The sequence below is a fragment of the Penaeus monodon genome, chromosome 16 (genome assembly GCF_015228065.2).
Source record: "Penaeus monodon isolate SGIC_2016 chromosome 16, NSTDA_Pmon_1, whole genome shotgun sequence".
In the NCBI taxonomy this organism is placed as follows: Eukaryota; Metazoa; Arthropoda; class Malacostraca; order Decapoda; family Penaeidae; genus Penaeus; species Penaeus monodon.
Genome location: NC_051401.1, coordinates 44,056,850 through 44,083,874, shown reverse-complemented (window position 1 = coordinate 44,083,874; position 27,025 = coordinate 44,056,850). Strand labels below are relative to the sequence as shown.

Below are 27,025 nucleotides of genomic sequence, written 5' to 3'. Positions count from 1 at the left end.
GGATATTAAGGGCCTTTTATTCTATTATCCATCCAGTTTGTATTCTCCCAAGGTGATCAATACTGCCATGTTATCAATTACCACTAAATCAGCAGTAGTAAATAAAAGAATTAAAACTAAAAAAAAAGATCAAACCAAAATCAAAAGAAATATAATTTAATAAAATCTTGTACTAAAAACCTAAGAAGACACTTACTTCCCGTTGTAATTTCCGCTTTTCCGATTTTAGTTCCTCTTCACTCTTCTCTAGTTCTTCCGATTGGGTCCTATATCGAGCCGAGAGAGCATCCAGCCTTGCCACCTGTGCAATAAACAAATAACTAAGTCTCCATCATACAAGGGCAAGCAATCATATTTAGCCTTGAGAGTGCAAAGAGGTTGATGCTGGAAACCATAGAGAACATGAAACATTGAAAAGAGACAGGTTGCTATTGAAGAACAAGTCAAGGTGCTTAATGTGCTAGATCCTATCACATGAAAGGTCATAAACATTTTACCAAAATATCTATAATCAAAGGACTAATAATTCCATAAGTACTTCAATTTTTCTTTAAGATCTCTGGTCAGCATTTGGATAGTATACTGTATAATTTCTAAAAACAATAAAACAGACTGAAAAGGAAAAGAAAGAAAGAAAATAAAGAATAACTCACATTTTCTGTCTGAAAATGAAGCAAATGTAACAGACCCAGAACAATGTAACAAAATAAAGAATGCACAACTGAGAAGTACCACTTGCTGTACAAACAAAAGAAATAAAACAAGAAAAAGAACTACATCCACCATGCTTGGTCACTTCTTGAGAGTCATCTACTTGCCCTAGAGAGAACCTCAGGAGCCAACCAATCTTTTTGGCCAGAGAGCAAAAATCGAGCTAAAGAAATCATACTCACGTTAGCCTGTAAAGTAGACACTTCAGCTTCTGCCTTCTGCACTCTAAACTTATATTCGTTTACAGTTTTGTTTTGTTCCTCTGAAAAAAGGTTAAAACCATCAATCAAATACATTGCTAGTTACGAAACAGTCAACCGACAGTCTTGTTGCTTAAGGACACAACACCATGCTATAACACGAGTTTCATCATGCAAAAGGCCTCTAGCCATGACACTTACTTTGCCTGTCATAGTCTAAACCATTTTCTTTTCTTCTTCTGTTCTTATTCTTTTCCTCCTCAAGTTCGAGCTTCAATCTTCTAACTTGGTCTTCTAGTTCCTTCTTCTCTTCGCCAAACTTCTTTAGCCTAACATCTATTGAGAGAGGAGAATATGTTAAAATGAATAAATACCATCATCCTCACTTGTTTTACATCTGTTTTCACCCTTGGACTGAATGTGTGCTTGCTGAGGCAAACTGTTTTCAATTGCAAGTCCAATCATTTCACTTTTAGCTAACAGCATGCAACCTCATTATGTTTTCCATGGTCTTTCACTAACAGTTTGACCCTCAGCATTCATCCTACCTAATGAATACAGCACTTAGCACTGCAATCTTCTACTGATGAATTACTCAACACCAGCAATTTGTCTTTACCTCAGTTCAGTTTAAGCTGACCCTAAAATCTTATATTACACTGTCATATCCTTTAAGTCCCAACAAATACTGATTCATAACTGCCAGCAAAGATGCTTCTCATCTTTGCACAAAATATGCTCCCTTAAATTTTTGAAGATAAATGCCTTAACAATATCACCAGGCAATTACAAAATTTTCTCCATCCTCTCCTGAGTCCAGCAACAAAGCTTTATTTATATCATTTATAGCAATTATATCTCTAACCACATAAACAGACCTCTGTAAGGTTCCAACCTCCCAATCCCATGATCTCTGCCATTGGCTTTAACACCAAAACATATACTGCGAAGAAAACCATCATTCTTAAGCCAACCCGATACCAATACACTTTTTAAGAGTTACTTGTATTACATGTAATTAAATTACTCTTAATTCTTGGCCTAAAAATCTTGCATGTCCATTTCCCACCATGAACAAGAGCACTCATACCTTCTTCACTAACATGATCTTTGTCTAGATCTTAATCCAACTTTAGCCTTTATGCTATGAAGCTGACTTTCAAATTTCAGGCTTCCATACCAATCTCATTTTCAGCAATAAAAAAAAAAAGGCTTCTGCATAAAGAATCTTGAATAAGTTATCAAATCAATATAAAAAATATAAATCAAAACTAGGCAATGATGATGATAAAAAAAACTAATCTTAAACACAAAATTTAATACCAAGTTTTTTGACAAAAAAGGAAAAAAGGGATTTGTAAATAATCTATGTTGCATACTTTTTGTAAATCATCCAATTATATAGGTTACATTAAGCTGATCTAATATCTAAAATATGCATACCTATAGACAAGACACATGTAGTCAATTTTTTCTTCTTCTTCTCTAGACAGCTATTTCTGTTTAAAAAAAATTGAAGGGTTGAAGAAGAAAAGAGAGAAGAGACATGCTTGTCCTACCTAATGAATCCTGAGCAGCCCCTTTGCTGAGCAAGTCGGCTGCTTCCTGAGAAAGCAGCGCCTTCTTCACAGCAATTTTCCTAGGTGTGAGGTCATCCATATCAGCAAACTCATCGTCTTCATCCTTGACGGGAATATCCGCTTCTCCATTCTCTTCCTCACCAACCACCACCAAGCCGTATTCCTACAAATGGCAAAAATAAATGAGAAAAATGAGAAAAATATGAAGACAGTCTGGAGAAATCCATAGCACAAACATGCTTGCTAATTTCTACCTCAATCAACGGGATACCAAAGCTAAGTATACTAAGTCCGGTGTTCATCATTTGCATCTTTACTACAAGTCTCACACTCCAAAAGAAGAAAATAATAATACATTGGTACTCCTTACGAAGCTGAAAACGAAGGAAATAATTATGCATAATAAGAAATAATATTGTAAAATACTGACTTAAACATTCCATCAATAAGAAACTTCATGGAAAGAGTATAGGTCTCATAATCAAGTAGACAGCAAAAGAAAACAGAAAAAAGGGGGGAACCGTTTCAAATTTTGAAAGTTTAGAGACGGTGAAACTATTATTTTTGTATTAAAAAAAAGAAGAAGAAAAATGAGAATATCGTCATTCATCAGATAACAATGACTTTAAAATTATTTTATCAAGACCAAACAGAAGAAATAAGTATCTGATGAAGAAGGACAAGAAGCCAATGCATTTGACTCTCCTCCATTTGTCCTCACCTGTATTAACGCATCTCTTTCTTGTAACAAAGCCCGAAGAGCTTTAACTTCTTCTTGTAACTTTGTTGCTACTTTCTTAAGTTGTTCATATTCAGTACACTTCTTCCTATGCTCTTTCTGCAGAATAAAGAGATCCATCCTTACTTAGACTTGCATCAAACCAATATATGTAATTATATTTAGTGATCCCTAGTTTGTATAAAAAAAGTGTGTATTTAATGACCATTTCTAATTAATTTTTTTGGGTGGTAAACTTTGTATTCAGCTATCAGTTACTTATGATAATATAAAAATAATTGATATTTAGTATCTCTCTCTCTCACGCATCACATGAAAGTTCTACTCCAATACCATATCAAGTTTACTTACCGATAACTGTGTATGTGTTTCTTCAAGCTCAGTATACTTATCCTTCATAAGTTCTACTTCAAATGTTAGAGTCGCTTTTTCATTATCTAACTGTGCATTAGTTATCATAGCCTTGCGGAATTTTTCGTCTAATTCTTTCAATTCGGCCTGTAAATAAATAAAAAAAAAATTATGATGATGATGATTAATAATAATAATAATAATAATAACAATGAAAGAGTCACAAGTAATTGTGTATCAGCACCATAACAACATATCAAGCTACATATACCCAGATCATACTGTTAGAGCCATAATGAAACAAAAACATAAAAGAATGCTGACAAGAGAACAGGCGCATGCATTACACACCCCATTTACTCGGAGGGGTATGCAACGCATCCCGCTACTTGATTGATTCTGGCAATTTTTATTTCTCATTTATCCCTTTCTGAATAACGGTTGTAATGAAAAATCTGGTCCACACGAGGAAACCCCAAAACTCACCCTCATCTCCCTCACGTTGGCTGGAAGAGCGGAGTCATCAGTGGTGGAGTCCTCTGATGACCTTCTGGAGAACTGCCCCGCGCTGCTGAGTGCCCCCGTGCGACTGAGTGGCGTCCGGGTGGGGGCAGCCGCTCTGGGTGAAGGCTCTGGAAAGTTAGGTTAGCGTTAAAACCTGTGCTTTCACTCGATTACTCTCTCTCTTTCTCTTTCTTTTTGCCCTCATATGTATGTCTGTTTGTGTGTAAAAATGTTTCTCAACAGTTTGAAGAGATCAATCACATGCTATTGCTAAGTTTTCATAATGATAATATACATATATCAATATGATCAACTTGGTCTATAGCAATTTTGCTATAACACCAATGGCTATAACTGCCACAGATGTAAATGACATAACATCATTAATAAAAATACATCATGAAAAACTTACAAGAAAATAATAATAATAATAAAAAAAAGCAATAAAACGAAACATAAGTTAAACTACAATATGTTCATACAAATACAGTAGTAGTAATCTAATAGTCTATCATCAAATACAGGAAAAATAAATAGACAAATGAAATATGACAAAAGAAGAATATTGCTAAGCACTCTATTATTTTCAGAATCAATCTAACAATTATCATTATATAAAAACTCATGAACCAAACAGAAAAAGAAAAAATCAAATCAAATCAAATAAAAAGAATTTTCTTACTGTAAATCTCAAAGCTAACTCCTAAAAGAAAGAAAAAGAAAAAGAAAACCTACTTTTACAACGTTAATTTGAGAATCTACACACTAACCAACTGCTACTACAAGACTAGAGGACTATCCACATAATTCTGTACACGTCTAAAAAAATCACTCTAGGTCTTTCAATACTAATGCAATCAACCATGTAAGGATGATCTATTACTTAATTTGGGGAGGAAAGACTAAAAAACATGAATCACATTAAAAATAAACAATAGCAATGGTCATGAGGAATTCTGACAGTGAATAATTATTTGGGGAAAGAGAGGGACAGGCAACCCACAAGAGGAACTCCAGGTTTGCAAATCCACTCTTGCACTTCTCTGCCTGGGGGCATGGCTCCATCATAGGACAACATGCAGTGGTTTTCACTCGAGACATATCTACTAGGATAAGTGGGATGTGAGGTGTGGGATGTGGGTTGTGTGTGGGCAGGTTGGCATTCCAAGTTCCCTTAATACACCTTCAGGGAGAGGCATGTACAGACTTGGAATGGAATGTTAAGAAAGCAAGAATTATCTGATATCTCTCTCTCTCTCTCTTTTTTTTTTTTTTTTTTTTTTTTTGGTTTAGTCAAAAGCACCCTTACACCAATACCTTGGGATTCCTCCTCATCATCCTCATCCTCCTCTTCATCTTCCTCGGCCTCTGTGGTGAATTCAGGAGCTTACCAATAAACCTCAAGTTTTTCATATATTCTACATCACACAGAACATGTAAGACACCTTCCTCAAACTTCCAATGGATAATCTGAGTAGCCTCATATTTAAGTAACAATATGCTTTACAATAAAAATATTAAATTCAACCAGTGTAACTTCAAAACTTAAAATAAATTCAAAGAGATAACACTGAATAAAAAAAACAGATAAAGCAAAACAACATCTACCATACAGCATACTATTTCAATAGTGTGAACTTTATAACATTCAACTGAAACAATTAACAGGACTCAAAATGACAGGAGAAAACAACATGGAAAAATTAATACATTTACTTTTTATCAGTACAATGCAACCCCTAATCACTTTGAGAATGTCAAAATAAAAACAATAAGGATTCAAATGACAATAACAATGAATAAAAGGTCCAAGAGAAAAACAAGAGCCAATGTTTATATAAATATATAAAACCTATATGAATGTATAATCAAATCCTTGCTCTATATTCTCCCATCATTTTTCTTCTCTATGCACAATTCAGTGAACTGCTATATATGAAGTGGTATTACTAGAAGAGGAAAGTTTCCCCAAAATTATATGATGACTTGCCGGCTAATATTAGGTAATGCTTGGCAATACGTTAAAGATCATAAAAGAGATATAATCAGAAGAGGTTGCACTGTACTTGGCCATCAAGCACACAAAATTTAAGTCTAACAACCATAGTCTTACGAGAGGAAAACCATGGAGAAAGAGAAAACCATCATAACTAAAATCACATACACACCTGCAAAAGCAGGAGTCCCAAATTGCTTTTCCTCTTCATTTTCTTGGTCCTGCTGCTGCTTTTCGAGTTCTCGTAGTCTCAGTTCTCTCGCTTCTGCACGTGCTGCTCGTCGTTGGGCTAGCCGGGCCTCAGCCTGAAAAGAAAAGTGCCAGCTTAAATATGATGTTCTTGCAAGAAAAAAGTTATTAGTATCCTTGATTAAAAAGGCTTATCACAATTACTTTAACATTTTCATCCACTTGAGGGTGTGTGCAGTCACTGGATATACACTTATTTGCATAAAACTACACTTATGGCTATTATCATTTTGTTACTACATATCATCCTAGGACCCAAGCATCACCATCTCTTGCGATCTACAACAAGAAAGAGTTGTCAACCAATAATTGCAAAGAAAATGCAGAAATTTTACTACAGCTCCATCAGCATATGCATACTAAATAAGAAGCATAATACATTCTACCTTTGAGTAAGAACTTACTTCATCATGTGATTGGCAAACAGCTACTGCCAAGAACCTGTCTCCAACAGGATCAGGACTTGTCAGAGAACCACTGTCTGCCTTCAGTGGTGTATTTTCAGGAATTGGAGATTTCAGTCTATTTTTGGTTGGTGTTCCCAAACTTGGAGAACTGGTTTCCTCTTTAAATTCTGTGGTTACATCCTTTGGAATGTGAAGCTCAAGATTTTTACCTCTACTTGTACTTGAGTTGGAATGTTCTGAAATTTCAGTTTCACTATGCATGTCATTGTTGCTATCTGTTATCTTATCTATCTTTTCAGTATCTTCAGGTTCATTGCTTTCAAGACAAGACTGATAGAGAAGAGTTGATTCATCATGAGCTGACCCATTCTGAGGCTGTTTATCATCCACACAATCGTCACCTTCCTTTTGTTGTGAAGAATCATCTTTCACCAATGTGGTTTCACTGGGAGGGGTGACCATGCCCTCTTCCTCACTATCAACAAAAGAATCATCACCCTTGTTGGCCACACTGGCATTATCCTTATTCTCACGCAGGTCTATACCAGGCTTAGGTGATACAGGGAGGCTATAATAACCACTGTCCTTCACTAACTCAGTTCCTTCATCAGGGTTTAGAAGTGAGGTCTTGGCTATGTCTGGTGAACTGGCACTGTTCTTCAAGCTAGTACTGCTTTCAGGTGATAAGTCATAGATTTCTGCTTTACCATCATTGACATCAATGTCAGTTACTTCTGTTTTGATTTCACTATCTTCTATCCTATTCTCAGGTGTGTCAGGAACAACTGGAGAATCTCCTGACAACTCAACCTCAACTTTAAGATCTTCCTCACTAGCCTTACAAATATCCTCAGAAAGACTGGCATCTTGGCTGCTTGCAAGGACCTCTCCTAATGAGGACTGGCATGTCTTCAGGGACTGGCTGTCCTCTGACTCTAATCCTTCCTCCTCCTCTGACAATCTGTCTAGTTCTTCATCCAAAAGCTCATCTAACTCCTCATTGAAGGCATCACTAGAGGTTGTTGATACACCTGACAATTTTCGAACAAGCTTTTCCTTTGATAGGGAATTCCTTCTTTCAACTCCCTTAGCATCAACTGTAACATCATTATAGGCTTCAACCACTGTGTTAATGCCAACAGCATCTGGATTCTCCTGCATAAAAGCAGCATCTTCAAATTGGGAAGAACCACTGCTGATTTCCCTTTGTATATCCCTAACATTTTCACTCTCCTCAATCCTATGTATCATGGCACTATTAACCGATTCATTCAAGAGCAGATCAACTGATGGTGATTTACCCTGCTCAGCTAATTCAATTTCATGATCTCTGACTAAACTGCCTTCCAACAAACCTGACTTATACCCTTCAGGACTTATCTCCTTCTGTTCCCCACCGTCTGCTTCATCCCAATCTTCCTGAGCTGAATCAAAGTCTTCATCACTATCCTGGCTGCTTAACAGGCTTTGGTCATCCTTGGTGTGTTCATCCTCTGCCTCTGGTGTTACTGTATCCCCACTGTTATCATTTCCAGCTGGGTCATTTTCCCTTTGAGGCAAAACTTGAGATGGACTTACTTCCTGAGTTTCTTCATTACTTGAGATCACAACCACTGACTTATCTTCCTTCACAGCAGAACAAGCACTAACACTAATGGTATCCTCATCAGTACCCTTTGTGTCCTCCATATCAGGCAATTCTCCATTTTCAATGTTACAAGTTGCTGCTGCTTCTGAATTTCCATTCATATTAGCATATCTCTCAGAAGATAACTCCTCCAATGAACCACTTCTGTCCAGCTCTGGAGGGGAGAGATCCTTTACGCTAATGCCCGAATCTTCTTTTTCTTCGTGTCTCGCATCAGGACTTCGTTCCTCACAATGACTAGTAATCATAAGGTCTGTGTTTTCAGATGATCCACTGATATTTGCCAAGATTTCCTCACCATCTCCTTCTTCATCAGGTACATTAGAATCTTTAAACAAGTCTGTGCTTGCCTCAAAAACATCTTCAGAGAACCCCCCAACAACATTAAAACTTTTTCCGGAAATGTCACCATCCTCGTAACCCAATCTACTTCCACTCTCTTCGGATGCACTATCATCCCTGTTTAAGCTGACCACACTCTCCTCATCAATTTGGACATCAATTTCCAGGTCCCCTTCCGTGACACTGCCCTTTCCTCTTGGGATGCTAATGACTTCCTCTTCAAAAGACACGTCAAAACTTGTCACTTCCAATCTGGGCCCCGTTTTCACTGAACCATCATCGTCAATATAGAACTCTCTGTTCTGCAGTTCCTCCATGTCTGTCACAAAAAGATTCTCCTTCCCAAACGACAACTCTTTCTGCTTTGCATCTTTCTCCTTTTTCTTCTTCTTACCTGCTTTAGAGAAAGAGGGGGACAGGGATGGAAGAGAGGAACTGATAATCTCCTCTTTTCCCTTTCCTGTCTTACCTCTCTTCTTCTTCTTTGTCTCATCCTCTATCTCCTCTTCCTTCCCCCTCCCCTTCTTCTTGAACATTGGAAATAACTTGCTCATTGTTCTGGACTCTGAGCCGTTTGTCAGTCAGCCCATGAAATTACATGAAGGTCTTCTGTGATATCTCTTGTTCACTATTGATCACATGAGCACAACCTGTGTCACAGCAAGTTATTCTTTGTTTATCTTAAATATTAATTCATAAATACACAGCAGTCTGCAGTGCAATATCTTTTATATTATATCTGTAAAACGAAAAAAACGAGGTCATGAGTTCCAGCTGTTAAATCTCCACTCACTCACTAATTTATTCACCGTTACCCTCACACTATCACAAGTGATTTTCCTCAGTATCTAGAGTACTTTTTATTATGTCCTCTGGTGATAAGATATAATTTCTTCTTATATACTTAATGATAATTTGTTGCCATAAATGTCAAATTTATACTTTTTAGTAATAGTAATAATAGTAGTAATAGTGATGATGATGATGATGATGATTACAATAATGATGATGATAATAATATTAATAATGATCTCAATAATAATAATGATAATATCAAAAATAAAAACAATGATCATATTAACAAGACAACCCATTCCCATTTCACAATTCCACTCCTAGTAAATCTTAACTCCTACTCTTTCAAACGAACAACAGACAAATTTCATATACATCCCCCCATACATTTCATAGCATGTTTACTACTACAACTCTGCATCTCGTATTACCGATTCTTTTTTTTTTTACATATATATCATACAAAGATGAGTCACAAAATAAACAAAAACACACTACTTCAAACAAGAAAAAACAAATATGAAGGAAAACAGCCTTGGTGTGATCAGAAATAAAGAGGTTAAGGCCATCAAAATGACGAATACGACTAAGAGGAAGGACAACAATGAGAAAAGAAAACTAAAAACAAAAGGATTGATTTAACAATGATGAAGAGCTCAGAGAGAGAGAGAGAGAGAGAGAGAGAGAGAGAGAGAGAGAGAGAGAGAGAGAGAGAGAGAGAGAGAGAGAGAGAGAGAGAGGGTGAGGGGGGGAGGGGAGAGTGTGTGTGTGTTCAAGGAATCAATCACTAACGCAACATCATGGCAAATAACCCAATGCCATTCACCCATCCTATCCCTGCCAAGCAATGGTCTGACCCTGTGGCAATCTTCATCCAACGCCGTGGCATGTGCCCTACGCTGGGAAAACTGCATTGTAATGGCCTTAGTGTTTATCCCTGCAATTACATAGGATCAGAAACTCTGCGGTTCCTCAATGACCTACATCCCTTTTTAATCCTCTTGTGAAATTTATCACCAACTCTCAACACAAAACGGAATAATTTACTTGGCTTCTTGAGGGAAGAGTCTCATGGCTGCTAATGAATATATAATACTGGATTGAAGAAGTAAACAAGAAAATGGGAACTATGAAAATGACACATTAGGCAAGGGAATAGGAAAAAAACAGCCAAACACGGAATGGAAAATAGATCTAAGCATGAGTGACTCAAATGAGCACGAGGGAAAAAGAAAACGAGTTACTTTTCGTAATACTACATAGTTATCAAAACACAGTTGTAGACTCTGGTGAATGTTTGGAGAAAGAAGAGAGTGAGAGATGGGAGGGGGAGGGAGGGGAGAAGGTGGAAGGAAAGATGGAGGAGGAAAGGGAGGAGAGGGGGGAGGGAGAGCTATAGTGCGACTGTGGCTTTGAGAAGGCGCGCGCGCGCGTTACACACTAATTAAAACATATATACATTATATAAAGACTGACTAATAGATGGATAGGCAGACAGACAAGCTGATGAATATAGATATGCAAATGTAATACATTTCCCCCAAACCTCTTTCACTGCAACCAGATTGCTATAACGCAATCACCGGTAATATTCATGCAACGCGGTTTCAGCAACGTTAGCTGCGGACCGCAAACTGCCTGCTTTCCAAGCTAACCAAATGCCATTCTATCAATACTAAAGAGCAAGCAAACGCCGGCCTGCGCCCAACACGCGTCAGTCCCCAGTCACTTTCCTGGCGCTCGGTGGCGCGCTGCAAACCCACCTGTCTAATGTGTTCTAAACCGATAAATGCATCACATATTTACAGCAATCAATCTACCAGTAACAAACCTTCTACTGCAAGGGATGGAGACACTGCACCCACACCATTATCACCAACATACTGTGAAGCGATAAGGGGAAGATCGCCATGCATATAACAGCACATACAGTCATAGCAAGGCGTCACAGGAATTTAAACATTACGATATGGAAGAGCTTAAAAGTCAATACGAAATAATGCCTAATATTTCGACCCGTTATAATTCCAGTAGTACCGGATGCGCACGAGATATGACGAATCTCTCTCTCTCTCTCTCTCTCTCTCTCTCTCTCTCTCTCTCTCTCTCTCTCTCTCTCTCTCTCTCTCTCAGCTGTCTTCCCCGACGTGGGAGGTAGGGTAGGGGGGGGGAGATAACCAATGCTGAGTCATTTTAACGAGTTTTATCCGACTCGACATATGGGACAATCGATAAGATATTGATAGATATCTTTTTTTTATCAATAAACAACTCCAAGGCAAGGCGGGAAAATGTTAGCTCCAGGTAAAAATGAAATCATCGCCCAAAGAAATTCACTGTAGGCGGAAAGACAAGATTCAAGCTGATAAAGAAGTGGGAAAAAATAGAAAAGGGAGGAGAAAGAAAAAGGGAGAGAGGGAATAACAGGGGAGAGAACAAGCAACAATAAGAAAGAGAAAGAAAGACGAACACGTAGAGGAAGAGAAAGTGAGAGGGTGAGAGTAGATGACTTAACACCTGCCCTAATCCTAAGTTCCAGCACATCAAACCCCGTAGCGATCCAATCTGTCAATTCGCGCACCCACACAACCCACACCAAAGAAATTGGCTTTCATAAACAACAGCGCTCACCCCCCTCCCCACCCCACCCCCATAGCGCCCCAACGGTCGGTCTCCTTGGGGGGAGGGGGAGAGGCGGCAGCGGTGCAGATGACGTCACCGCGAGTTTTGAAAATCGTTGCGGGCACGATACCCAGAACCGACATTCACACGCGGCTTCTTTGTCTGGCTCTGGGGAAATGCGGTCAAGAAAAGACAAATACACGTGGTACGCACTTATCAATGAATGCTTTAATGTAATTACGATAAAGTTAACAATCCGGTGCCAATTACGTAACTAATTCTAACAAGCGAGGCAGGAAGACAAATGGAGAATTATCATTATCTTTAGTGCACGCGCACTTCTATTATATCTATATCAACATCATATCTATCTATCTATATGTGTATGTGTATATATATATGTATATATATATATACGCACACATACATACATACATATGTGTGTGTGTGTGTGTGTGTGTGTGTGTGTGTGTGTGTGTGTGTGTGTGTATGTGTACACGCACGCACGCACGCACGCAGACATATGTATGTATGTATGTATGTATGTATGTATGTATGTATGTATGTGTGTGTGTGTATGTGTGTGTATATATATGTGTGTATGTGTATATATGCGTATGTATATATATATATATATATATATATATATATATATATATGTGTGTGTGTGTGTGTGTGTGTGTGTGTGTGTGTTTGTGTGTGTGTGCACATAAACATATATGCACATACACATATACACACGCACATACACACAAATGTATGTGTATGTATATATATATGTATGTATATATATACTTATAATTATATATAATTATATATAATATATATATAATTATACAATATATATAATTATGTATAAAATAAATATAATTATATACACATAATTTTATATATATATAACTTCATTGATGACCGTATATACATAGGCCCGCGCGCGCGCGTGCGCACACACGCACACACACACACACACACATATGTATAACATATATATATATATATATATATATATATATATATATATATATACAATATATATAATATATATACAATATATATAATATATATATACAATATATATAATATATATATACAATATATATAATATATATATACAATATATATAATATATATATACAATATATATATATATATACATATATATACATATAATATATATATATATATATATAACAATATATAATATAACAATATAATATATTAAACAACACCACTAAATGGACCGTTTACTATAATTATATATACTAATTGTAGACACAGGAAGTGCCTGCGAATAGGTAGGCGTATAAACGCCCTTTGCATATACTTAGACTTACAAACACACGCAAACACACACACACACACAAGCACACGCACACATCCTCTCTGCCCAGCCACCACAGTTGTCACGCACTTATCACGAAGACACAGCGGCGCCCAGCCAACCGAAAATATTATGACGGGCCGCCACGCGCGCGAGCACAATACACTCGCACCAACACACACTGACATATACACACATATCGCCGTCCATTCAACCCAAGTCTGCTCTCTACGCACTAATCCAGATGCCGACACACGGCGGCGCAACCACCGAAATGATTTTTTACAGGTCCATCCAACTTGACAGGACGCGCCACGCATGAGTGACACTCTCCAACGATATGATCTTCACTCGACAATGAAACATTTGTAGACGCTAAAATTATTACTTTTACAATAACAACTAATTGCAAAACTACAACCACCCACAAAAAACTGATAAACACACAAACACGACAGGTTTCTAAGCCACTGGCAAGATATAAGACGATATGAGCTGCGTCCTTCCCGGCACAATGAAGGTGTACTGCGCGTCACAGTGACCAAGAGCTCCGCAAGGGCCGCAGAAACACAAACACCGACAAGCGAGCAAAGGGCGCGAAAGGGCGGGGGTGCAAGGCAGGAAAGAGGGAAGATACAGAAATGGGGAAGAAAGCTGAAGGCTGCTGGAAGGGGAGAGTGGAGCCAGAATCACTTGGTGCCACAGCTATGTTCGTAAATTATTAGTTATATAATTAAAAGTAATGCTAATTACTCTTCTGTTTGGGGGGAGGGGGGAGGGAGAGAGAGAGAGAGAGAGAGAGGAGAGAGAGAGAGAGAGAGAGAGAGAGAGAGAGAGAGAGAGAGAGAGAGAGAGAGAGAGAGAGAGAGAGAGAGAGAGCAAAATTTAAGCCTTTCGCAATATGCCGAAAAAATCAGCTGACGAGCGAGAGGAACCACACAGTCACAGAAAGTTACCAGAAGAACCGCAAAAGGCTAAACGGAAAATCACCGCTAATATTATCTAACACACTTATTAGGTATTTGACAAATATGGTAGTTGGCAATGTAATATCAGAAGAGAGAAAGAAAGAAAAGCGAAAATACGAGGAAGAATGGGGAGAGAAAAAAAGCCAAATGTGGATTTATCTACCGCCCCCATTAATGTAAGTTTTTGATGTCATACTTCGTTCTTTGGCTCCAAACGCAGTCTCGTGTCTAAAAAGTGTTTCGTGAGTGTCTTTACCCCCCTCCCCCCGAGCGTGAGCACGGAAAGGCCCAATTCCAGACAGAAACGCGGGTATTTAGCAGCCTGCATCACCACTGATTGCCTCCAGACCCTGCTGGGGTGGCGTGCTTGTACAGACATTTCGCCGTGGGCCGAGCCTCACGCGTTCGGTAACAAGTTTCAAAATGGCGTTAAACGGCACTGTTACAACGGCTCTAAACGGTTATGGGTATTTAACGGCGAAAAAGCATGTCGCAACGCTATTTAGGTCGCGTAGTATATGGCACATGCAATACTATTATGCCAACACCTTCATTTACATAATTATTATTCTTACGGTGAGACAATACATGTTAAGTCATAACATTAATTGCTATGACACCAAACTGACAATACAAAGATATACGAAAACGTTTTAATTTGATCGAACTCTCGCTTTCCACGAAATCAGCTTTTGTCACTCATTCTCGCGCACTACACCTGATAACACAGGCCTACAACCTCCCTCCCTCTGCACGGTTAATGTAAGGTGTTGGTGATGGGCGTTTGCAGCAGTGCAAGTGTGGCTACATAGACACCTGGGTATCGACGGCGCTTACACCTGTATCCCCCCCCCCTCCACACACCTCTGCACCTGCGGCTCCCGATGAGGCTGTGGAGACGAGAGACAGAAGTTGGGTTTGGTGGTGCTGTTGGAGAAAAGGTGTTGGTAGTGGTGGGTACGGGGGTACCAGCCGGCGTGGTGGTGTTAGTCGTGGTAGTAGGAGGGTTGGTGCTGGAAGTGGAATGATTTAATACACGAACTCTTACAAGCACTGACATTTTTCGTGTAAGTCATGCTGTTGGCGAGTACCCCCCCCCCTCCTTAGAAGGGGGGGATCAATCATCTCATTTGTATTCAAAAGTCAACATTCAGCAGTAATAGACAATTGAACCAGTCTCTGGTATCCGAATATCACATTTGCATGTTCACATTTACAAATGCGCAAACGAAAATGGAACTCGTGGGAAGGTGAAGTACTGATGATGCGCCGACATACGGATATAGTTGAACGCGAGCGATTAAGACGAACATTAGAGTCATTAGCGTCAGCACGAACTAGCAGTAAGAGGTAACAAAGAAGACCAGGAACCCTGGGCGGCGGGCGAGGTGGAGGGAGGGGCGGCGGGCGAGGTGGAGGGAGGGGCGGCGGCCACGCAAGAACCTGATAGAAAGTCGGCAAGGAGATGATGATGAACCTGCCGTGCCAAGTGCACGCCGCCTTCATCTGGCACTCGTCTGCCGCAGGGTCATCACTCGCTTCCATAAACACACGCAGAGACCGCCTGCCCCACTCACGGGAGTCACCTGGTCCGCCCGGGTGAGCACGCAGGTATCTCGGCCGATTGCAGCACAATTGCTGTTGCTACGATACGGGGCGAGGTCGCTCAGGTGAGAGGCGGGACGTGGGGAGGGGGGGGGTGCCCACGTGGACTCCCGCTACCTTCATATCCGTCATCTGGACGCGAATCCTGAGGCGTCCCCTGGACACACCGCCTTATTGCACTTAGAGACCACCGTCCGAACAATCACTATTCAACTCTCGTCCTTACAGTCGGTCGGGGACAGACAGGACCCGCACAGGACTTTTTTCTTCTCAGCAGCAGAGATCTCCGGGCACGCACTCTCCGGGGCACGGTCATGCAAGGTCTCGCTCGTACCCTGGTCACTCGCCTTCGTCTTGGGCAGAGACTGGGTATACGCAGTACTTTCTCTCCCGTTGTCAGAATAATCGGCCCCGCTCGCCGGTAATGAATTCAAGCCACGGAGGCGGTTGGGCGAACCTCCACAAGGTCACCAAATACGGGAGGCGAAAATGGCACCAGAAACAACACGGGCACTGCGGGCAAGTGACACGAGGCAGGGAGTGGGCTCAGGGAAGGGCGTCGAAAAACAGACACCCTACCGACCCACCTCCCCCGAGAGAATGCGAGTGACCTAGCTCTGTCAAAACGCCTTTTCCCTCTTTTATGCAAAAATCCCGCCGAAGAATGCAGTCGGCGTGTCACCGGCCACGATATCGAACTTTCTAAACTACTCGAGGGTGGCGGCGGAGGCGGAGGCGTCCGGAGCTCGACGGCAGAGCGCCTCGCGAGCCTTCCCTTCGAGCCTTGCCGGGCATCTTATAAAAACCCCGGGCCTTCGTCGCCCTGGTGTTGCTCTACCAATGCCGGGATGTTGCCCAACGACCCCGGCAGTGTTGCAAGGGTTCCCTGCAGGAATTGTCATTTAAACACTCGACTAAATGTACATTTAATGGTTTCCGGGTTTTTTTTTTGAAACTGGCCAACACAATGAGGCCTTTATTTTTCGTGTGCAGAGTAAAAACTAAATTTATGATATTGTTTTATATCATATTGCTTCCCTGTATTGTACTCTACTCGCATTAACAAAGCGAATCAGGTAAGAACATACACAATTTCTTGCCACTTAGCATATCCTTAACACACATACTCTACCCAACCTTCACCTTTCCTCATCCTCCTCTTCTCTCTTTATTCCTCCTTCACAGTCTTACACCAACCCCTTCCTCTTCCTCAATATCGTGTTTTCTCCTTTCCTTTCGCCGATTCCTCTTGCCCTTTAGACTCCCCCTTCCCTCCCCCCCCCCCCCGGCTCAGGCCAGTCAATCCACCTGCAGGGATGACTCAAGTGGCCTCGTGCGACCTAGCTTGTTCCGCCCTCCTGACCCTGGCCTCCACCACGGCCAGGATGGCCCATCCCTCGAGAATACCAGGCCGGGATAATATTCCACCACACGGGCAACGCAACGCAGTCAATTCAGACAATAAAATGCCGATAAATCAATAACTTCGGGAATAGAAAATAGGCTACCATCTTTTGTTTCTCACACACGAGACAATGGAAAAGTACTCGGGGGACCCAATCTAATGAGCCACCGGGGGATGGCGACTCTGGCAGCTGCGCCCGTGGCAATCGCGGCGCCCGGCGTGAAACCTCGCTTTCTCTGACCTATCAATATTCGCTCCGGCAACACCCCTGCTCTCCTTGCCTGCCTCCCGCCGCGACGTAAGCCACCTGCACCCCGTTCTCCGATTGTAAACACAGGACTTTCCAGATTTGTTTTGTTCCTTATCACATGGCCTAAGCTCCATAGATATAAATCATACACTGATAGAAAAGTAAACCGCTCTCATACATCCGTAAACGACTGGACGATTTAAATTCTTAAACGGATGTAAAACTATATTTATCAATACCCCGTCCATCAATCGTTCTTTTTATGCATAAAACTGGTATGTAATATAAAAGGGGAACTATATTACACAGGATGCAGCGAGAGGAAGCGGAGCCAGATCCAAGCATTTCCAGGGCCTGCGCTGCACCTTCGTCTCTCGAGTGTCAAACAACCCTGCACTCACCCCCAGCCGAGTCGGTGAATTGCCCACATGCACACCAATCCCCTCCTCCTTCCCTACCTGCCTCCCTCCCCTCCTCCCTCATTTTCTCCTTTCCCTCTCTTCTCTTCCCTTCTCCCTATTCTTCCTGTGACCCTGCTTGCAATCCTAGCTCCTCCACTACTCCCCTCCCCCACCGCCGCCACCAGCGCCATGACCTGCTTTTGGCCACACTCGAGGGCTTGTGGACCGCAAGGCAGCACAAGCGATCCTGCTTTCCCTCAAATGCAACACAAATATTCAGAGAGGGAGATAGAGAGGGAGAGGGGGGGGAGGGCAAAGAGAGAGGGGGGGAGGGTAAAGAGAGAGGGGGGAGGAGGGTAAAGAGAGAGGGGGGAGGAGGGTAAAGAGAGAGGGGGGAGAGGGTAAAAAGAGAAAGAGGAGAGAAGGAGAGGGAGAGGGAAAGGAAGAAGGAGAAGGAGAGGGAGAGGGAAAGGAAGGAGAAGGAGAGGGGAGGGAAAGGAAGAAGGAGGAGAGGGAGAGGGAAAAGGAGAGGGAGAGGGAGAAGAGGGAGAGGGAGAAGAGGGAAAGGGAGGAAGGAGAGGGAAAGGGGGAGGAGGAGGGAGACGGAGATTGATTATATATATATATATATATATATATATATATATATATATATATATATATATATATAATTATATATATATATAGAAATAGAAACCAGACAGACAGACAGACAGACAGACAAACACACACACACACACACACACACAGAGCGATCCTCTCCAACAGCCAATGATACATGCAATCCTTGTTTCAAGCTGAACGCGTAGGGGTTTGAGCAAAGCGCGAGTGATTCACGACACGTAAAGCAAGATTGTTCACCCTCCCTCCCCTCCCCTCCTAGTCCGACGTGCCAGGCGGAAAATGCAAGCAAAGTGGCAAATGGAGTGACGTTAACCTAAAACCCAAATATCGTTTTAAAATTTCACGAGTGGACCGATCCCCACCCATCCCTTCCCTGCCCGAGGTAGAATTAAGAAACTTAACGAAAATAAAAATTCCTTACGTCAAGGACACGGACACACACACACACACACACACACACACACACACACACACACACACACACACACACACACACACACACACACGCACACGCACACGCACACGCACACGCACACGCACACACAAAAAAAAAAAAAAAAAAATCGTATAAAAATCAGATTTCTCCTTGCGAATTCCGTGAGACAGGAACTACAAATAAATTACTATGCTGTCAAGGGACGTGTTTACATGGGAGAATAATATTGTTAACATAGGTATATTTGTGTATATATCTTTCTATAAAGGCGTGTCGTGTACGCGCGAAAACGCATGACCACACCCACTTTGACAAAATGATGTCTATGAAGCTTTCATCGTCAATGATGCACTAACACTTAGCTTAAATCCAAATATTTACAGCTGTATCTTATCACAGCAATAATGGGAAGGCAATAAAAACTCTTTCACAGCTTACACTCCCTCCCCTACCCCTCGCTTCATCTTGTACTTCAAATCTCTATACTGCATATTCCATATCAAAACCGTAGTGATTATACAGTACAGTCCTTCATCTAGATGAGGTGAATGCTAATAAGTACGCAGAAAATCAAAGACGATGTGGATATATAAACACGTCAGACACACGGCGACTCCTTAAATACTATCCGGGGATTATCACCTACAAACATGACCCACTTCCTGCATGCAAGGCCCTTCTCGCACGCACTCCGGAGACGAGGCGATGCAGCCCGGCGCAGGACGCAGTGTCAACAGGGAGCGCACGAAACACGACACCAAAAAGTGTCAACCGCACTGCCCACGAACCAAGCACTGTCATATTTATTTGCTCCTCGTTATTCCTTCACTAACTACACTCCACGGGATTGCGCTTCGCCATGCGGAATCCAGCCAGCCAGCGTCTTACCTGACAGGTGGTGCCGTCAACCAAGTTCTCGCTCGCCCTCAGGGATGTCTCCCCGCTGCAAAAGGCTTGCACCTCCATCTCTATCCTCTATCACGAACACCTACGTATTTCAAAGCACCAGCCACCAAATCCTGGGATAAAGTCCTCTTTCCAGCGAGCACACAAGCTCCCGAGGCGAGCCCATGCCACAACTACGGCTATACAGGCAGCGTGGGGTGGCGTGGGGAGGACCTGATTAACCTGAAGAGGGTGTTTGCACACCTTTCGACTGTCGACGCATGCCCACCTGTCGGGTTATTACACAAAGGGAGACGTCACTGCCCGTCCAACCAGTGGGGAAGCAGTTCACCCGTCACTACCGTGGAGGCTGGACCACCACCTTGCCGTCAACGTTTGTCTGGTCCAACCAGGATACCACTCTCTCTAGGTTGTTAGCAGGTCGGGTCGCAAACGACCATTCATGTATTATAAACTAGCTCAATATGGAGAAGCTAACAAGCCTTTTAACTGCGCATTTACCCTTGTTAGCTGAGAGGATGTAACAAGCAACCCGCTTTTCCATAAAAGGCAAGGCCATAAGACCGAGACCGTCCCTTGCAAAGACGAGGGCATTATCTGCTACATAGCGTATTCCACATCAATCCCTTATCGGTCCACAGTAATGTTGCTCATCTTTTTCTTTCTTTTCACTTACTTCCTCTGAGGACGTGGTGCATTTTAATATCCTGAGCGGGTGAAAAACAGTAAAGAGCTATGAAAATGAATTTGAAGCGGCAGAAATTGGCCACTTGAAACCACGAAAGTTCGCCCTCCCTCTTGCTGTGCTAACATCTACAAAGTCCACCCTTATCCACCACGAAAATTCCTGCTTTGCAAGTTTAAAACCCAGGCCCCTGTAGGTGACCGTTTGGCCGTTCTGCATAAAATATCAAATCATTAAAATATGCAACGCAAAATTCAAACGCAAATTGTGAGATTAGAATCCTATCACGACCCTAGTTGCCCACCAGAAAAAAGTAAGCTTTAAAACAAAAATACACGTATGATTTAATGTTATAAACGACGGATATACACCATGCTTCAATACTGCAAACAAATTGCAGGGAAGATGTGTATTTATTTGCCGAGTCATTTGTTAATTTCTCTTGAAAGTTATCACTATCACTGATGTCTGATATTGTTATCTCTATTTTTAAAGGAATAATAAATATCATAATAATTTAACATCCCATTCATCCGGGTCTTCACATTCACCCATGACGCAACCAGGTAATGCACCACTACCCCCCCTTCCCGCGACCACTGCACTACAGCCAATAACCCGCCTCCTCCCCCTTCCCTGCCTCTTATCCCTCCACCCCCCTCCCACGCCTCTTTGGCCCATTCTCCTTCCCTCCCTCTCACGACCAAGCGCCTGCCACGCCCTCCGCACCGTGACACGCCCCTGTCAACCGTCTCCCAACATTTTCCCGAAAGCTCGACAGCAGGGACAAGAGAAAAGTCGATTTCAACTAAGACTCCACTTCCGCTTCTCTTTAACCAGAATAATTTGAACTAGTTTTCACTGATTACGTATTTCCATCTCTTTGATCTTATTAATTCACAATCAATGGTCATCCTATCTCACGCACTTGTCTTCATTACAGGCAGAGGAGGCCAACGACCACGGCCACTAACCAGAAAACAACCGCAGAAAAATGCAGACGTCGGAAAAATGCCTTGCGTTGCGGCAACCCCCCCCCCCCCCCGCAATCCACCCGGCGTTACTGCGCGTGCACTCAAGCACATTCGTTTGCATACGGGTGTGCATACCTGCGTGTATCATACATGCGTGCCTGCGTGTTGGCAAGCAGGCAGGTGGTGCAGAGGGGCGAAATCAATACGGTGCGAGTATACGATTTGCGTTGCATGAGGAAGCACGTCGGGTAGGCAGCTACGTCCTTCTGAACATAACTAAATATTCAACCTGCACCACCTCCTGCTACCAGTCGTGTGAGGGCCACCTATATTACCTGCAACATCACATGCACCATGCACAACTATCCTGTCCAAATACAGCAAGACATAATCCTAAGCAACCCCCTGGCCACCCGTCAAAGGAAGAAAAAAAAATAGCAGCATTAAAAGCCTCCCCGCATGGTCGTCACGCCATGCAGCAGTTCGCAGCACGCGACCACGCCACCGGAGAAGGGGCGGAGGAGGCTCCCGGATGCCGCCGCTGTCGCACCTCTATCCGTCACGTCCGATACAGGTCACCAACTAATTACCAAGGGCCATACAACAAAAAGGGCGCCGCGCACACCCATTAGCCTCTGCTTTCACCTGGGGTAATGGGTTACTGGAGGGGAAGGGGGGCTTCCGCTTACCTAACTTATTCACTCACGACCCCCTCTCCACCCCCCCTCTCCACTCTCCTCTATCGAAACAGAGAAGAGAGAATGGCATACAGAATAAGGGAAAAGGGAAGGTGGGAGGAACACAAGAGGGAGCGTTAAGAGGTGCGGAGGGAGATGGGGCCGAGGGGACGAGGAGAAGGCAAGAGGAGAGGGGAGAGGCGCTGGGCTGCGCTGGGCGGCGGAATGCTCCCCTTGAGAGCCCAGCCACACTTAGCTATATTGAAAACCGAGCCGCGATGACCTTCGTGACCTCGACGCGACCCGGCGGACTCCTCCTGCTAAGAACCCGATCCCGCTCTTCATTACGCCGCTCGCCCCGACGACCTTCCCGCCTCTCTCGGCTACCTGGATTCGCCCGCCGGCTCTTTCCCCACTTGCATCAGTCCAATTATTCGCTCTCTGCCCTTTCACTCGATGATTATTCGCCCCCCTCTACTCCTCCCTTTATCAATATCGCTCGATCCACGAGGGCGAGCAGCAGTGTCGAAACGCACGGCACCGGGGCTATGTAGGTCGGGCTTCCTCTGCCGCCGCTCCCCCCCCCTGCCCCGGTCCAGCCTCCCCATCTCATCAAAGTCTTCCTCCTCCTGGGAAGGTGTGCCCAAGTTCGTAGCGCTCTACAAACACACTTCCAGAACAAGAAAGCCAGCGATAGAAATCAGAAAATGCTAAAGCAATATATAAAGACAAATAGATAGATAGGACAGTTAGACATAAAGATATACATTGAAATAACAAAATATAGGGTAGGCCTACATCGTCCTTCCTCCCCGCCTCCTCTCGGCCATGGGGCTCCGCGATTCGGCAGGGGAACAACACTTAACTAAAGGTGAGCATCCGCTCCTTATCGCCATCCTATCTCGGAGGAGGAGGAGGAGGAGGAGGAGGAGGAGGAGGAGGAGGAGGAGAGGGTGGAATGGTAAATTTAGAACATATCAATCCTCATTCTCATTTGGTACCCACTCTCCTTTTCTACGCATGGCAGGTTATAAATAAATACACGGATAAATAAATAAATATACATAATATAAATACATATATTATATATATAATATATATATTATATATAATATATTATATATATATATTATATATATATATTATATATAATATATTATATATATTATATATATATCTGTGTGTGTGTGTGTGTGTGTGTGTGTGTGTGTGTGTGTGTGTGTGTGTGTGTGTGTGTGTGTGTGTGTGTGTGTGTGTGTGTGTGTGTGTGTGTGTGTGTGTGTGTGTGTAAATTATAAATATATAAATAAACTGCTGGTTATAAATAAATACACGAATAAATAAATAAATATGCATAATATAAATATATATATATATATATATATATATATATATATATATATATATTGTGTGTGTGTGTGTGTGTGTGTGTGTGTGTGTGTGTGTGTGTGTGTGTGGTGTGTGGTGTTGTGTACATACATACATACATACATACATACATACATACATACAAAACACACACACACACACACACACACACACACACACACACACACAGAGGGAGGGAGGGGGGGAGAGAGAGAGAGAGAGAGAGAGAGAGAGAGAGAGAGAGAGAGAGAGAGAGAGAGAGAGAGAGAGAGAGAGAGAGAGAGAGAGAGAGAGAGAGAGAGAGAATTAGTTAGGCTGTATGCTTGCAAAAGGCGATTCTGTGCATGCTGCTGATACACATCCTACTTGTGTGAGATGTGTTTGATATGCGTGTGCGTGGGGTAGAGCGAGGGGAGGTGGGGAGGTAGGAGAGAACCCCGACTGCCACAGGATTGCGGATAGGGTTACCCGGATACCACCCCCTCCCCTCAAACGCCCCTTTCCCACCCTTCCCCACACGAACCGTCCGCTACGACCGCCCGCCCGCAAACTCCAGCCCCATCGCCATCTCCAGCCCACCTCCTTGTGCCGACGGACGCACGCAAAAATGACCGCAAGCGTCCCCATCTTCCCCGACTCCTTCCTCGCCGCGGGGGGATTCACAACTCTGACGCTCGCCGTGCAGAGGCCCCAGGGCCGCATCCTTCGTCATCTCCGATTCTTTATGCTACCGCCAGCATCACCATCACCACCAGCGGCACGACTGCCTTATTTTAGTTCACGGGAAAGCAGAGAGGAGAAGGAGGACAGGGGAGGGGGGGGGGGGCAAAGAGAGGGGAGAGAGGTATAAGGCTCTTGGGTCGCGTTGCATCACACCAGGATACCCAGTGCAATCCCTCACCTCCCCTCTCCCGCCGCTACGCTGGGCTTCCCGCTCTCGCTCTCGCTCTCGCTCTCGCTCTTTTACTATTACTTTGTTATCTTTTCACTTCCCTTCCACCTCGCTCCCACGACAGACCCCTCCCTCCCCCACCGGTATACGGGATGGCTGCCAAGAGGAAAACAAACAAACAGGACCCAAGCAAGGTAAGGTTTTCTGCAACCAACAGTGCCTTCCACCCTTCCCTCATTAAGGTCTTAATTAAGGCACTTGCAGGCCTTAATGACCGCCCCGCCTTCCCCCTCCACCCATGCACCTACCTCCTGCGAACAAGGCAGAAGGCTGTTCCCGCTGAACAAGACCCGGGTTTTTAAGCATGTAATTTCACCGCGCTAAAGATCTAACTCCCTCAACCCCTGCCCCTCCCAACGCGATAGCAAAACAAAATAGGTGGACCTTCTCGTAGCTTCCGCCCTGACCTTGAGCCGACCTTGAGGACGCCGTCGGTTCCTAGACGGTCGTATACCTACTTCCCTACCTCCCTCCCTCCCGCCTCGTCCCTTCCCTTACCCTCTCCTACGCCCCTTCCTTCTGCGTCCACTCAAGACCGGCCTAGCAAGTGACGTCACGCTGTTGCCGCAGGGCCTTCGCACTTACATTAATTGAAATTCACACACACATACACATCCTCACCAAGATACACACAGTGACTCATCCTCCTTCTCTCTCTCTCTCTCTCTCTCTCTCTCTCTCTCTCTCTCTCTCTCTCTCTCTCTCTCCTCTCTCTCTCTCTCTCTCTCGCACACGCACACATACACACACCAGGATACAGAGACACGATGCAGGTCAGCCTAGAAGGGAGGGGGGAGGGGCGTGTGAGGCACAATGTAGTCTCCCACATGAAGATCTGTGACAACTCACAGCACCTCCACCTTTAACTTTGCAATGTTACAGCTTTCCCTAACACCCACAAACACACACCCAATGTGCTAAATATATACTTAACATGACAAACTCCTAAATACAATGCAGGAAAAGAAACAACACATACGATTATGAGGTGGGGAAATAAGGAGAAGCAGGATGCAGCTAAGGGTGAAAATAAATCGATTCTGTTCTACCGCGAAGCAATCACCTGGAGGAGAAATGGCCATGGCTAAGCACATTTCCATACGACGCGAGGAGCTATTGCATGGATGCGCTTGACTTCACTGGACAGAAGGGGTGGGGGAGGGGGGAGAAAGGTATGGGAGGGGATGAGTGGGGTGGGAGAAGGAGGGGAAGGTATGGGAGGGGATGGGTGAGTGGGGGACGGGAGAGAAGAGCTGGGGGAGAGGGAAGGCGAGGAAAGAATATATGGGAGGGGAGGGAAAGGGGGGAGGGGGAGATAAGGCACGGAAAGCTAAGGTAAAGTGATATAAGGTAAGGGAAAAGAAGGGAAAGGACGGAAGGAAGGTAAGGGGGTAGGAGAAGGTAGGGAAGGAAAGATGAGGAAAGAACAAAGAAAGGAGTGAAGGTGAAGGTGGTGGGAAAGCGAGGGGAAATTTAAAACCGAATAAGATAAAGTATGGCAGAGTACGATAAGATGGAGCAGAGCAAGGAAAGGAGAAGGGGGTGAGGAGAAGGGAGAAGAAGAAGAAGAAAAAAGGAAGGGGGAAGGGTGAGGGGAAGGGAAAGAAGGTCGTGCGCCCTGCCCTAGCCCACGCGCCATCGAACTAAAAAGGGAGGCAAATAAAAACAGGATTTCCGCTCATACAAAGCATTGTCTCCCTCCGCACATCCGCCGGGCTAATTCGTCCGCCTCGCCATGCCGTCAATGCCGCCGCCGCCGCCCCACATGCGCCGCCCTCGTCTCCGCCACGGCCGTCGGAAACGGTCGCTCATGACGGCCGTGACACACAGCGCCAGCATCGCCTTCGTCAACGTCCGAAACAGCCAGCACGCGTCGCCATAGCAACATCCGCCCGCCCGCCGCGCTGCACGTGCCCCCCCCCCCCCCCCCCTCCTGTTGTACGAAAGAGCTTCCAGGAACTTCCATCACGCTCACAAGGGGCCAGGGAGCGCTATCTGGACCGGGGGGGGGGGGGGGGGGCTGACTGATCCTAGCTCTTCCTCTCTCTCCCGCCCTCTCTTCCTCTCACCATCCAAGGAATCTCACTCTATCTGTATTTGTGCTTTCTTCTCTACATCCCTTCCTCTGTCACCCCCTCTCTTTCTCTCCTTCTCTTTCTGGGTGTCTCTCTCCCCTTTCGGCATGGCAACACGAAATATCAATACCGCAGCCACCTCCCCTCGAGTGCCGCTCACGCCAAGGTGTTTTCCCCTCTCTGACCCTCCAAATTAACTTCCCTTCTCTCTCCTTCATCGCCCTCGGCTGCCCT

General features: G+C 43.8%; 1 protein-coding gene across 7 annotated transcripts in view; it reads right to left on the bottom strand.

The window, feature by feature from the left end:
- LOC119582832 (leucine-rich repeat flightless-interacting protein 2-like) overlaps positions 1-27,025 on the bottom strand; it is a 67,511-nt gene that overhangs the window by 10,166 nt on the left and 30,320 nt on the right. For 2 of the 7 annotated variants that reach the window (XR_005229672.1, XR_005229673.1), the window contains exons 1-9: positions 6,735-9,463; positions 6,254-6,386; positions 5,403-5,453; positions 4,068-4,213; positions 3,582-3,728; positions 3,213-3,329; positions 2,471-2,654; positions 1,113-1,247; positions 197-301 (exon numbers count right to left, since the gene is read on the bottom strand). Coding sequence is in view for 5 of the 7 variants with exons in the window: in XM_037931298.1 (XP_037787226.1) it covers positions 197-301; positions 894-973; positions 1,113-1,247; positions 2,471-2,654; positions 3,213-3,329; positions 3,582-3,728; positions 4,068-4,213; positions 5,403-5,453; positions 6,254-6,386; positions 6,735-9,281 (3,645 nt within the window). In the remaining 2 variants the exon portion in view is untranslated. Of the gene's footprint in view, positions 1-196; positions 302-893; positions 974-1,112; positions 1,248-2,470; positions 2,655-3,212; positions 3,330-3,581; positions 3,729-4,067; positions 4,214-5,402; positions 5,454-6,253; positions 6,387-6,734; positions 9,467-27,025 lie in introns of those variants that run through there. The other 5 variants (XM_037931301.1, XM_037931299.1, XM_037931298.1 and 2 more) reach the window with 4 other exon arrangements.